Source organism: Channa argus, chromosome 22 (genome assembly GCF_033026475.1).
Source record: "Channa argus isolate prfri chromosome 22, Channa argus male v1.0, whole genome shotgun sequence".
Lineage (NCBI taxonomy): Eukaryota > Metazoa > Chordata > Actinopteri > Anabantiformes > Channidae > Channa > Channa argus.
In genome coordinates, this window is record NC_090218.1 from 7,407,787 (window position 1) to 7,420,896 (window position 13,110).

The 13,110-nt window shown below is 41.9% G+C and overlaps 1 protein-coding gene and 1 non-coding gene across 2 annotated transcripts; one reads left to right on the plus strand and one right to left on the minus strand.

Annotated features, from left to right (window-relative positions):
- The first annotated feature begins 7,088 nt into the window (after positions 1-7,088).
- LOC137108107 (complement component C1q receptor-like) lies at positions 7,089-11,384 on the plus strand. Its single transcript, XM_067492426.1, has 2 exons — positions 7,089-8,161; positions 9,401-11,384. The coding sequence occupies exons 1-2, from the start codon at positions 7,723-7,725 to the stop codon at positions 11,131-11,133; spliced, it is 2,172 nt and encodes a 723-aa protein (XP_067348527.1). The 5' UTR covers positions 7,089-7,722; the 3' UTR covers positions 11,134-11,384.
- Positions 11,385-12,950: 1,566 nt separating this feature from the next.
- trnas-gcu (transfer RNA serine (anticodon GCU)) lies at positions 12,951-13,032 on the minus strand. Its single transcript has one exon. It is a non-coding gene; the product is annotated as a tRNA-Ser (tRNA).
- Positions 13,033-13,110: the final 78 nt, after the last annotated feature.

Sequence of the window (13,110 nt, forward strand, 5' to 3'; positions counted from 1 at the left end):
TGAAGATTTAACGAAGATACATTCTGTTGTTGCATGTCAGTGTATCTGTAATGGGAGCTTGTTTGGAAGGATTCATTACTGCAGTCCTACCACCACTGTTTCAAAAAGCAACATTTAATTTAAAATGACTCAAACTGAAACTATAGAGTTAACTAACTTACATGAAACTGCACACCACTGATCATATTTCCCACTCACAACATGTTTCATATTCTCCACCAAAGCAGTTTTGACATTTCAGACTTTAAATTTCCATCCTCACTGAATTTGTAAAGATATCAAACGAGCGTGTTTCCACCTCGCACTGAAAAACCAGCTGTTTCAAAATCCTCTTCTTTAATCTTTTTTCTATACTTCCACTGGATGTTATAAACAGGCAACTTCTTTCTAAACATCGGGTTATTTATCTTGGTCCCCTTGTTAACTCCATGATGGACAGTCCTGATGGCTCCACGGGGGAACCTGCAGTTGGTGCTGGTTGAGTTAAACGCTGTGTATATAAACAAATATTTTAAAAAATTCTTAATTTTTCGAGATGTTTACTCTTGGAGGGTACGCGTAGGAGATGCAGTGTGGCTCCAGAACCAGGTGGTGGCTCCAGTGTCAGAGCTGGTTTTTAGAGGCGCCATGCTGTCCGTGCTGGTGTCCTGTGTGCTTTGCTGTTGGTTCTATAGTCAGACTCTGGTCTATGGTAAATTTTCTGACTGCAGCCATGCTCCCCCGCCCTCTAGCATCGGTATGCAGGATAATATGAAATGAAACATAGCCCTGCTCTTTTACTCTGCTTTTCATTTAGGTTTCCAAAAAATAAGTATATTAATAAAGAGAGAAAGAGCAAGTGTGTGTGTGTGTGAGAGAGAAAAACAGATGGAGGCAGTCAAGTACAAGGCAGTAGTGAAAAACACACACGCATAGAAAGGAACACAGAGTTGGTGGCCAACAAACACACAGAAAAGGAACCAAAGTGGAGAGAGACAGACATATAATGAGGACAAATAAGGCTATGAAAGTCAAAGTTGCACTGAAAATAGTAAATGAAGTAGTAAGCCAACAGACTTAACAAGACGAGAACAGTTATGAAGAAAAGACATATGGTGTGATGAAGTAACCTTTAGAGTGTCCCCAGGGAATGTAGAGCAGAAGAGAGGTCATTTAAGGTCAGCGGAAACTTTGAAGGGTTGTGTAGCCAGGCTGACTGTTTTTCTGTTTTCCAGACTTTGACTTGAACTAACAACTGTAGCTCTAAATGCACAATGCAGACATGAGAGTGGTATCATGTCTGCAGGAAGGAGACTGAGCATTTATCTGAAAACATCTAACTTTTAATTATTTCTGCAGGTGTGGAGTGGAGTGTACTGGAGCTGTGAACGTTTATTGCAATTATTGCCATATATTGTTTGGTGGCACTAGCCAGTGTTTTGACAAACTAGGTTAACCATCTGCTCGGCACTGTTAAATGTTTGGATCGGTTATGTTTAAAAGGGATTACGTTTTCTTTTTTTCTCTTTAAATTTTTATTAATGGAAGAACAGACAGCTGGTTTCTCATAATGCCTCCTCTCTGCTTCGATTTCATATAATTCAACTTAGTCATATTTGAGATCTTTCCAGTATGACAAACTCTTCAGCTGCAGGCTGCAAAAAGCTTGAGGATTTGTTGGACTTTACTGCTTTGGATCAGGTATGACACCAGTTGTTGCAAGAAACAACTGTATTACTAATTTACAACTTCCATGAGAATTGTCTGTGGAGATTCTCAGTCATGCAGGTCATGGTATTTCCAGAAGTGCTATTTCATGGCGACAGGGCCTCGGAATTGGCAGTGTCATTCTGAGACTCAAATGTGGCTGCAGCCTCACATTTGGGAATGTGAGATTAAGACAGCAGAATAATGGAGAGAAAAGAAGAAAAGGGTGTTGTTCAACATCCCTGCACATGGCTGGTGTGCAGGAGACTTATGAATTATGGTTGGGGAATAATTTACCTTTTGCTGTTGCTGAGTCAAGTAGTTCACTGTTCGTTTTTCCTCTGCAGTTTGTCGGAATAGCTTGAACAGCAGAAAATGAAAATTGAGACCAGGTCTTATGAACAATGTGGATCTTGGGTGGAAAATATGCAGTTTCAGGAGGAGAACCTCGACTTGAGAAGTAGAAAACAGTGCAGAAAAAGTTGGACGTGTGATGGGTTATCTCAAAGGCCCTATTAAAACTCTTTCTGCCACTGTTCCTCTGTTGAGGCTTTGTGTCCAGTCTCTTTTCTTGTGGAGTCGTCTCCCTTTCTTCCATTAATGCATTTACCATCACAGACTAACACACACACACTTTTCCCTCTTTGGGGAAATTTAAATGTATTTTGAAAGACACTACAAAGAAATAAGATGTGCGTGTGTGTGTGTGTGTGTGTGTGTGTGTGTGTGTGTGTGTGTGTGTGTGTGTGTGTGTGTGTGTGTGTGTGTGTGTGTGTGTGGTGTGTGTTTGTATGTGTGTGTGTGTGTGCGTGCACTTCTGTGTCTATGGAAAAGTTGAGCCTATCATCTGGTAAAGAAATATTCCGTCAGGAATTATCCTCTCCCAGTCTCTCACTCCATTTTTCTTTCTGCAGCTGAGCTGTTTTTTAAACCTTAAATACCAGAGTTTGTCTACATTTTGTTTTGTACATGTGTGGTTCTTTATGTACATCAATCTTCCATTGTTGATCATCTGAACACATATTACTGTAACTTGAGGTAGTCATGTTGATGTTTTCTTTCTCCAAAAGCAAAGAAACTAATCATTTTCCCTTATCCATGTTTTTCTTTACTACTTTAAATAGTGTCATTTCACGTATTCTAATGAAAAGGTCTCACATATTGTTTTCCGGGGCATTATAATTTAATGTAATGATATAAACATCCCAAATTCTAGTTGCCAGTTCACAATGTGAAATTTTTAAGTGGTTCCACTGCAGCTGCTCAGTCGATAATGGCAGAAGGCTGTTTGTAGTGGGCAGCTACCAGATGTGAACCTAAGTAAAGCCGAGCTTGAAGGAAAGAGGACATGCTCAGAAACTCATTGCCTGCATAAATAAATCTTAACAAACGCTGACTTGCAAACAGACAGAATACTAACAAGATTACATCAACATCTTGAACATTTTAATTGATGATTTGCCTGTGCTGCCGACTTCAATGCGCAGGGATTTATTCTCTCTGGCTTCAAAAATTGGATAAGGACCCCAGTCTGCTCAGATGTTTGTGGTGGGCCTTTGTTGACAGTCTGGGTGTGGATGGAGAGCATTTATTTCTGCTATGAAAGATGGAAGTATGTAGACCTGGAAGAAGTGGATAAAAGTATTGTCTTTCTCCTCCACTCCACTTAAATCACCAGGAATTCCTGCAATCCAAAATTTTACCACAAGGCCACAGCTAATTGCTTCAGTGTGTGTGTGTGTGTGTGTGTGTGTGTGTGTGTGTGTGTGTGTGTGTGTGTGTGTGTGTGTGCGTGCGTGCGTGTGTCAGACATAAGACACCAGCGGTTGGGAAAAATGAACAATTGACGTGTCCTGCTGCATTTGATAATTCTGTAAGCCACTGATCCAAGTCAACAAGGAAATAACAAAAGAGTTTGGTACCCTGTTTGTAGTTAAGTGACAGAAAAAGGTTTTGACTGCTCATGCTCAGTCTTGACTGTTGGACTAAATATAGATATTATTAATTACACACAGCTATACACACTCAACTTTGCACAACAAGGGAATAACAAAAGATTTTGCTACCCTGTTTGTAGTTAAGTGACTGCTCATGCTCAGTCTTGTCTGTTGGACTAAATATAGATATTATTAATTACACACAATTATACACACTCAACTTTGCACGTTTTTCTAAGTATATGAAGACAAACAACAGACCTTAATCCAATAGACACATGTTTGACACATCAGGATTCTGCTGAAGAGCTACTCACTAAAACATTGCCTTTTTGAACGTGCCGAGCCTTTTTACCACATATAGTAGCTGAACAACAACATGTAGAAAGACACAGAATATTGTCCCACACCTTCAAGCATATGCTTTATACATTACCATTTATATCTCAATAGCAACGTACAGTGGGATGGAGGTCCTGCACTGTATGTCTGCCCCCTGCTGTGTCCAGTGACACATTTTGATATTTTATTAAAATACCTTTTAACATTTATGACATATTAATGTCACTCAGAAGATGTATCCTATTATAACTTCTTTATATTTTCATCTTGATGTTGACTCCAATGAAATATCTCAACGTCTGTCAGTTTGTTTACCTGAAGTACCAACAGATAAACGCTAGCGATTTTAAAGCAACAGATTCGTGTTTCTTTCAAGTGGGTCTCAAAACAACAGCCGAATGCCCACATGAAAACTGAAATAGGTTTTATTGCTGTAACCATTACTCCTGTCCATGCATGCCTTCAAGAGGCTCAAAGAAATCAAAAGCCCCTTTAAAAAGAGTTATTAAAACATTTATCTGCTGACAATTAAAAGGCTTTTATCTTCCAAACTATCAAATTTATCCCAATATTGTTGCTGCATTTTCAGTTCAACCTGATGTCTTTTTGTTATTTAGTGTCTACTGCAACCCAACAGGTAAAAACTGCCAAGGAGAACATACCGGTAAGAGAGGAAAGTTTTACATTGGTGTAATAAACCCAGACTGCTTAAGCCTCATTTTAGCTTTACAGGCTCATTTGAATACATTTATACACAAAGCAAGGACTGTGGATTTTCTCTCAATGGCTAATATGAACAAGAGAAAAGATTAAGCCAAGTAAGACACGTTTCATTGTTCATGTGGGCATCTGACTGTTGCTGTAAGACAACAGTCTAAACAGCTGTATACAACAGCGGACCTGTTCTTTCAATGAAGGGAAAGCATTAGTCCAGATAGAAAATGTTTCATGGCCATTAAACGGCATTAAAACAACAACAGCTTTTAGGCTGCTAGAAATATGAATTTGTGGAAGAAGTAAAAATGGAGAAGCTTCAGAGCTAGAGAAGCTATGATTCAGCTGCTTGGAAGCTAGGAGCTGAGAATGCATCAGAGCTGGTAATGATATGTGGCAAGTGGCTAGGAGTCAAGGATGTAGAAAGTAGGATGTGACCTGAAGCGGGGAGTGAAAAATAAGGAGATCTGTATGTTCCATTAGAGGTCTTTGTCTTGAAGGTATAGATTAATGTGAAAAGGGGGAATTGTATGTGTAGGACTATGGAAACTCTAAAGTGTTGTCTGTTATGTCAGTTGCATTTCTGGAATGTGCCTGGAGGCGTGGCTGTCAGAGCTGGAGGAGGGGGTTAACCAGGCTGCTTGATAGAATAAACAGACCAAGAGTGCGACGTTTGGGGTTAACGTTGGTGTCCTGGGAGAAAGATTGCTGACTTGGGAGTCTAAATAATGAGAGTTGAAAGAGGAGTGAAGGAGAGTAATAGCAAAAAGATCTAAAAAAGAAAAAAAAAAGGGGGGACGGGGGGCAACCTGATGCAGGAGAAATGAGGGAGATGGGGGTTGAAAAAATAAGAGGGAAAGAGAGAGAGGAGGATGGGGTAGACTAAGTAAAAGAAAAGCAAAAGAAGACAGGAAGAGGAGGAGATGGAGGTGGGAACAAGACCAAAAGGCTCTTTAGGTTCTCCAGGATCCTGGGGTTTTAATATTTATTCTCTCTCTGGTTCTGGTAGTTGTTACATAAGTGGAAAAGACTGCTGACTGGTTAGACTGTATATAACCTTTCTGCCAAAACCCACATGCCGCAGCCAACCGACTCATCTGCGTCGCACAGAGAGAACTGGCTCCGCTAATAACTGATTCTAACGCACATACAGTGTAACTTTTCCATCGCATCATCCTGTGTTCAGGGCCTACAGTGGGTGAAATGTGGCTGCCACTTATCAGTCATCCCACCCCAGACCTAAAGAGAGACGATGCAGTGTTTAATAGTGACATTAAGCTGCCTGAATTGGATTGTGGTACGTCACACTTTCCACTGATTTTATTGAATTTCAGGTCGTGTATTTTTCCATTGATGATGTTTGGATTGTTCATCATTTAAGCTTGTGTACTTTTGTGTGTGTGTGTGTGTGTGTGTGGTAGACCTTGATTTACAGTTTTAAATCTCTAACATTTCCACCAGGACTTGAACCCTCAAATCACACTTGTTGGCTTCGTTTAATCTTCTTTGGCTTTGTTTGCTGCATAGTTACAAGGCCAAACAGAAGATAATCATGTTTTCTTTGGAAAAATCAAAACTCAGCATTTGACTTTCCACCAGATTCACCATTCGTGGTGGATGGATCATCTAAGGGCCAGTGGTGGTACCCTGAGCCTGTGCCTGCTCCCTCGCTATGGAGAGGTCAAGCTGATGCACATCAGGCATTTCCTGTTTCCTTTCCTCTACATGCCCTCAGAAGGTAGCCATGCACACAAACTGACGAACACCTTCAAATTGACAGCTTGACCCTATAACGTATGTACTGTATAAACAAAGATGTAACCCCCATACACACAAACACACACATTTATGTGGTCTAACAGGTATTCCAAATGTTTCCAATGGAGTGTAAAAACTTCCAGCTGGTATGGACTTGGTGGAAAGACAAAAAAAGGAAGGAGGTGGGGGTGGCAGAAAGAGGAGGAACAGAGAGAAGGTGTAAAGAGCAAAGTAAAGAGAGGGATGACAACGAATGAGAATAAGTATAGATAGACACAGAAACAATGAGAAATTGACAAAGGAAAAAAAAACATAAGGTGGAGGCAAAGGGGGAGACAATCTCTGCATCTTACAGGGCTTACAAACACTTTCCAGTCCTGCATGTGTGTGTGTCTGTGTGTGTGCGTCTAAAGCCATAGGCAAGATTGGGGGGGGGGCGGACAGACTAGTGCCGTATGGTTTTCATAACTCTCTTAGGATTTTCAACTCTGTCTCCCTCCTCCATCCCAACCCGTCAACCCTTCCAGCCTTCCTTCATACACGCACGCACACACACATTACCAGCCCCCTTTGCCAAAAACACAGTTCTTTTGCCTCTATGAACCCCCTCCCCTCCACCCTCCCCCATCTTTCTCTCTTCCTGAGATTCTGCCAGAAAGCCAATTTTGCAGAGGCAAGAAAGCCCCGGCAGGACCACATACAGGACAGTCTCTCTGTCACTGATATTCTACAAACTCATTCATTTTTTTGTGTACTCTATTTTACACTCTTGGACTTAATTGGACAGATTATTCCATTACAAGGTTTTGAACTTTGGACTCCATGACTGGACTGTGAATTGGACTGATTTAAACTCACTTGGACTATCTAGGGGATTCAACTAATCTGCATTTGTTTTTATTGGTTTATTCTAATTTGTAGTCAAATCAGCTTCACTGTGTCTGCAGTATTGACAGTTTGCTGATGAATGGAGTTCAGCTGAGTCGGCTCTGTAGGATTATTTTTCCAAGGGCTTGGGCAAGTCGAGGGAAAGTAAGGTAATCAGATGGCAGTTCTGGGATTATTTTGCTTCAGATAACTTTAAATAAGGCTAGATTACAGCATATTATTTATTTAGGATAGCAGAAAGTCAGGATTGGCCGGCCGGTTACAATTTGCTACTTTAATTGAAGTAGGTTAATTTGGGTCAAAAAGTCAGAAAAGTTCATTTCCTTCCCTTATTGGGTTATTTATTTTGTCAGTAAGGTTACGATACTCATTTGAATGTTGACTGACTTTTAAACAAATGACTTGGTGGGGGATGAAAAAGACAATCAGGAGCAGCAGCAGCTGCAGCAGCAGCATGAGTCTCCTCTGTGCCCTGTGGCTGCTTGTAGTCTGTCTGGCTCCTGGAAGCCGAGGTCAGAGGCTGAGGGAGACGGAAGGAGTGCAGTCAGCAGCCAGGGCTCACCTGGGTGAGAGGGACGCCCTCTGCCACCCAGAGGGATGCTACACTGTTTACTTCCACAAAAAAACCTTCAGGGAGGCTGGGAGGAGCTGTCGGGAGCAAGGTGGGACCCTGGCAACAATGCATACTCACGAGGCAGCGGGTGTGGTCCACGAGCTGCTGTCGGACATAGAGGCACAGGGGACCAAGATGAGGCTTCGTCTGTGGATCGGGCTGCACAGACCACCACGCCAGTGTTCATCCAAACGGCCACTCAGAGGATTCATCTGGGTCACAGGCAAAGTCTCACCTTTCTGACATTTGACCCTTCACTGTTCCCAGTGTTGACATTCATTAGTCTTTTTGTTGAAATTAAATATGTGAGCTCAGCTCACTTTTCAGAGTAAAGTTATTTAGGGTCTGTTTTGCAACCTATTCTTTTTAAACATTTTATTCCAGTGACACAAAATACTAGTTAAATAGTAAAATCAGATAAAAAAATACCCATCAGGTACTAGAAACCATTGCACTGCTCCCCACCCTAACTTCTGCCAGACTTTGGCACCTGGCCAGTTTAAAAGGCTCTTTTTGGATGGTTATTACATTAAGTTCTTTTGTTTCAGAGACGGAGCTTTCAAAGTTCAAGCCCCTTTTGAACTCACTGCTCCTCCTCAGTCTGATTTAGTCATTATACAAACCCCATCCAATAAAAAAACAGAAGTGTCTGCCTTGGTCTTCAGTTAGGACAGTAAACTTTAAAGAGTTATGTGACCGGCTTGTTTTTCCCCTCTCTCATTACTGAGAGAAGCATTGGTTTACCAAAATTGCCCCAAAACATATTTTCTCGTTTACCCCTATTGTGGCAATGAGCCATGCAGATATTTTTGGTTTTACTTAACCAATGCATAATATATATTAGTGAGATTTCTGCTTTAATCCCTCAACAGCTGAAGTTAATGACGTTTGTTTGTGAAGCTTGCAGCTTTTAGCAATTAAACATTTCAGTTATTGTTTTGCCAGTAACCAGTAGAGTGCAAAGTGCCTTCAATCGAGAGTTGTCTAGATAAGCTAGTACACCTGTAGCTCATGCTGCCTACTTGTTACCAAGCTGCTAAGAAGCAAACCTCTCAACACTGGCAAGAGCATGACCCCACCCTCCCTAATCAAAATATTGTGGCATTTTAAACCCCATATGTAAAGGATTTAGAAATTGAGTCAGTAAGCCAGTGCTGCAGAGATCACTGCTCTGTGTTACACGCACAGCGACTTCAACCAGGAGAATTTCATTTTTTCATTACAATTAATTCATTAGAATGCACCATGTCTCCTTTTTCAATAAACTAAAACCCTATAAAAAAAAAGGTTAAAAAACTAGTACAATCACATAAAATTGGCCATTTTTATTATGATATTCTTAAAATGTAGCATTGTGTCCGAGAAAGCAACTTACACACCAGAAGCTATGTCAGACAGTTTAAAAAAACAAGATGGACTTTGGGCTTTTACTGATCTTTCTCTTGTCTTTATTTTCTAACAGGAGATCAGGACGGCCAGTTCACCAACTGGGTCCGTGAAGAAACCCCTGGGACTTGTACAGTCCCTCGCTGTGTGGCCCTGACTGTCCACACTTTGAAGACCGGACGTGATAGCAGAGAAAATTTTCGTTGGCTTGATGGCTCCTGCGCACTGCCGCTAGACGGATATGTTTGCCAGTACACCTACAAAGGGATGTGTTCCCCACTGCAGGACGAAGGTAGCGGTCCAGCAGTTTACACCACCCCATTTCAACTTGTCAGCACCCTGCTGACTCATGTGCCCTATGGATCTATTGCTGCTCTACATTGTCCCGCAGACAGCTCAGACCCGGACGCTCCATCTGAGGAGACTGTGCTGTGCATGGACAGAGATGATGGGACAGTGGGCTGGTCCAGAGATGTACCAATCTGCTCGTCCAGTGATGCTCCAAAGAACCAGGACTGGTGTAGCAGGGACCACGGATGTGAGCAGTACTGCAATAACACTGACACAGACTACTACTGTTACTGCGCTGAGGGCTTTATATTAGATGAGGATGGGTACAGCTGCAGGCTCGAATTCTTCAGCCAAACTGACTTCCCTCAATTATCCTCTGACTCTGCTGGACCCACTGACAAGCCACACATCAAAAAGGCCTGTGTGGACAATGGCTGTGAGTACAACTGCGTGGAAACACCTCGGGGCATTCGCTGCACATGTCCCCCGGGCTACCTTATAGGTCCAGATGGCCACAGATGTTCCGATGTGGACGAATGTCTACAGCAGCCGTGCCCGCAGCTCTGTGTCAACATTCCAGGCACCTTCCACTGCACCTGCCACTCTGGCTACCAGCCAGATGATGAGGGTGAGTGCATGGACATCGACGAGTGCCTCGATGAGAGCAGCTGTGAGGGCATTTGTGAAAACACAGAGGGGTCCTTTACATGCCTGTGTCACTCTGGGTATGCATTTGGCAGTGGAGGACAGTGCGTAGATGTAGATGAGTGTGTGGGGGCGTCACCCTGCCAGCAGCAGTGTATCAACTTTATGGGAGGGTATCAGTGTTACTGTGACAGTGGCTTTGACCTGCAGGCAGATGGACTTACCTGCCGGCCTTCGCCTGACGATGAAGAGTACTCCACCCTGACCCCTGACCCCAGCGACGCCACTCACGTACTTTTTCTGGGCCCTAACCTTGATATTCCCTGGTCCTCTTTGTTCACCCCAGACCCAAACTTTGAAGCTGATGTTAACTGGCCTGCAGAAGCCACTGAACCCCTCTCTGCTGACACGACCCATGGGTCAGACAATCACCTGAACCAATGGGATGCCGTATCTCCAAAGCAATATCAGACTGCCCCATCCCCAACACAGAAATATAGAACAGACAATGAAATTGAGGGTGAGGCTAAGATGGGAGGTAGAGAAGCTAGTGGTGGAGTGGGAGCAGAGACTGCAAAAGATTCAATGGGTGGGACAGGGGAGTGGGTGAGATCCAACGTGGATAATAAAGAGGATGCTAATGCAACAGAGGCAGAGTATGAATCAGCTGATGGTAAACGAAAACACGACAAGAGCTGGCTACTGGTGGCCCTGCTGGTGCCTCTGTGTGTGTTCCTCGTAGTGATGCTGGCTCTGGGGATCGTGTACTGCACCAGCTGTGCTGTGGACAAGAGCCTGAGCTTCTCAGACTGCTATCGTTGGATACTCCCCGCATCGCCTCCTGACAGGAGGGACGGCAAAACCCATGCATGAACTCTAAAATAAACAAACCCCAGTGCATGCACACGCATGCACACACACAGCTGTGTTCAAGGCCCAGATGTCTGTAAACATTTCTTTAGTGGTGCAGGACTGGTCACTGAAACTACAGTTTGGATATAGTACAGCTGACTGCCTCTTCTTTTCATCAAAGAAAATGTAATACTTTCTTTTGCACACCCTTTGTAAATAATTCACTCTCTCATCATGTTTTTAAACTTCAATAAATCCAGTAAACTGATGAAGACTGTGTGGTTCATGAGCCTATCTAAAAAAGGTCAAAGAAGAAAATAACCACTGCAATAAATAATAAAAGTGTGTTTGTGTGTGTGTGAAAGAATGTGTGGTTGTTGTTTTACGGCTCTATATGTGTAAAAACAATTTTAAGACTTTGGTGATTTGCCTATTAGCTAAAATTTCCCTTTCAACAAGAATAATAAGGGGGGAGAGAGGGGAAAGAACAAAAGCACTTCAAAGGTTTTAAGCTTGTATAGTGTGAAGTTGTACACCATGCTGGTGGCTTTAGCGTCCGTTGAACAACTAAAATCAAATTTCATTAGTGTTTCTGCATTGTGGATGCATCATTTAATAAATTTAAAAAAAAAGCAAAACATTCAAGAATAATAAGAGAAGGAACTGAGGTCCCATTCGAGGTGTCAGGGAAGAAGGGGCCCTCTGTTGTGCATCTGATCAAATCAAGTAAACATAATGAACACAATGAACAAGAATAAATCATGTTTTCCTGTGTTAAACATTTTATTGTCGTTCATTGTATTACTGTAACACGTTCAAAACAAATTATGCTTACTTGATTTGACGGGCGCATATATATGGTGCATATATTTGAGTGCACTCATGTGAGAATTAGCAGAAAAGTACCAGAAACACAAACACAGCAACACTGCCTGTTTAAAAATCCCACCCAGTGCATTTATTTAGCCGGGGTCCTCCTGCATTTAACTTGAGTCTGAGTCACACTAGTGGCTACAATACTCAGTGAAGGAAAACACATGCTGGACATGCAATACAAAAGACAGAGAACAGTGTTATTTTCTCTCTTTTCTCTGTATAATAATAATTTGTATCACAAAGTTCACATTGATCAAAAAACTCACCTCAGAGTTTGACCTCTCTACTGTTTACAAACAATTGTTATTTGGGGAAATGTATAAAATAAAAATGGAAAGAAATCTTGCTAAATTTAGTAGACACATTTTGGCCCTTAAGTTAATTTTTTTACATTTTCCACACATTAATTTGCAATTTGTAGAGAAAAACTCATATTTACACTTACATTTACATACATTATATTTACATTGATGGATTATGACATGGTCCTTTTATTTCTCCTTTGGTCATTTTACTGTTTTGTATGTGTGTTCTATGTATGTTTTCCTCTCTTTTTCCTCTCTTTTTGTTTGTGTGACGTTGTATTCATTGTTTTTAGGTTTTTTTCAACTATACTCTATAATTATAACTCAAAAAATTATGAGCATTCACTGAGTCTCTTCAATAATCCATTTGTGCTGGCACCTACAGTATTGGCAAATCTGAATTATGCTTAGAAACATAGTGCACCTAATCAGGACATACTGTATATGGAAACTGCAGGACTTGACTAACGCCAGAAGGTGGTAGAAACACGTCTGTTACAACAATGCCAACTGCCTTATACCTCAAAGAAGAAGAACCGTTGGCGGGGTGATAATGGTTAGAATTAAGAAGCAATTGTTTAGCGATCACGTGGCTCTGAGTGTCGGCGTGTTGTGTGAAAAAAATATTTAACGTATAAAAGTGTGAAAAAAAGTGTTCGACGAGGATGGGATTCGAACCCACGCGTGCAGAGCACAATGGATTAGCAGTCCATCGCCTTAACCACTCGGCCACCTCGTCACGTCTATCTAAATGCTGAACACAGTGGGAATTATTCTCCAGCCATTCCTTTCTGCGTAAATAAATGTAGCACACAGT

Bases quoted from the DNA above. Each gene is read 5' to 3' on its own strand.
- LOC137108107 (XM_067492426.1), top strand. From the start codon at position 7,723: ATGACTTGGTGGGGGATGAAAAAGACAATCAGGAGCAGCAGCAGCTGC. The intron at 8,162-9,400 runs GCAAAGTCTCAC...ATTTTCTAACAG, and splicing joins AGGATTCATCTGGGTCACAG to GAGATCAGGACGGCCAGTTC.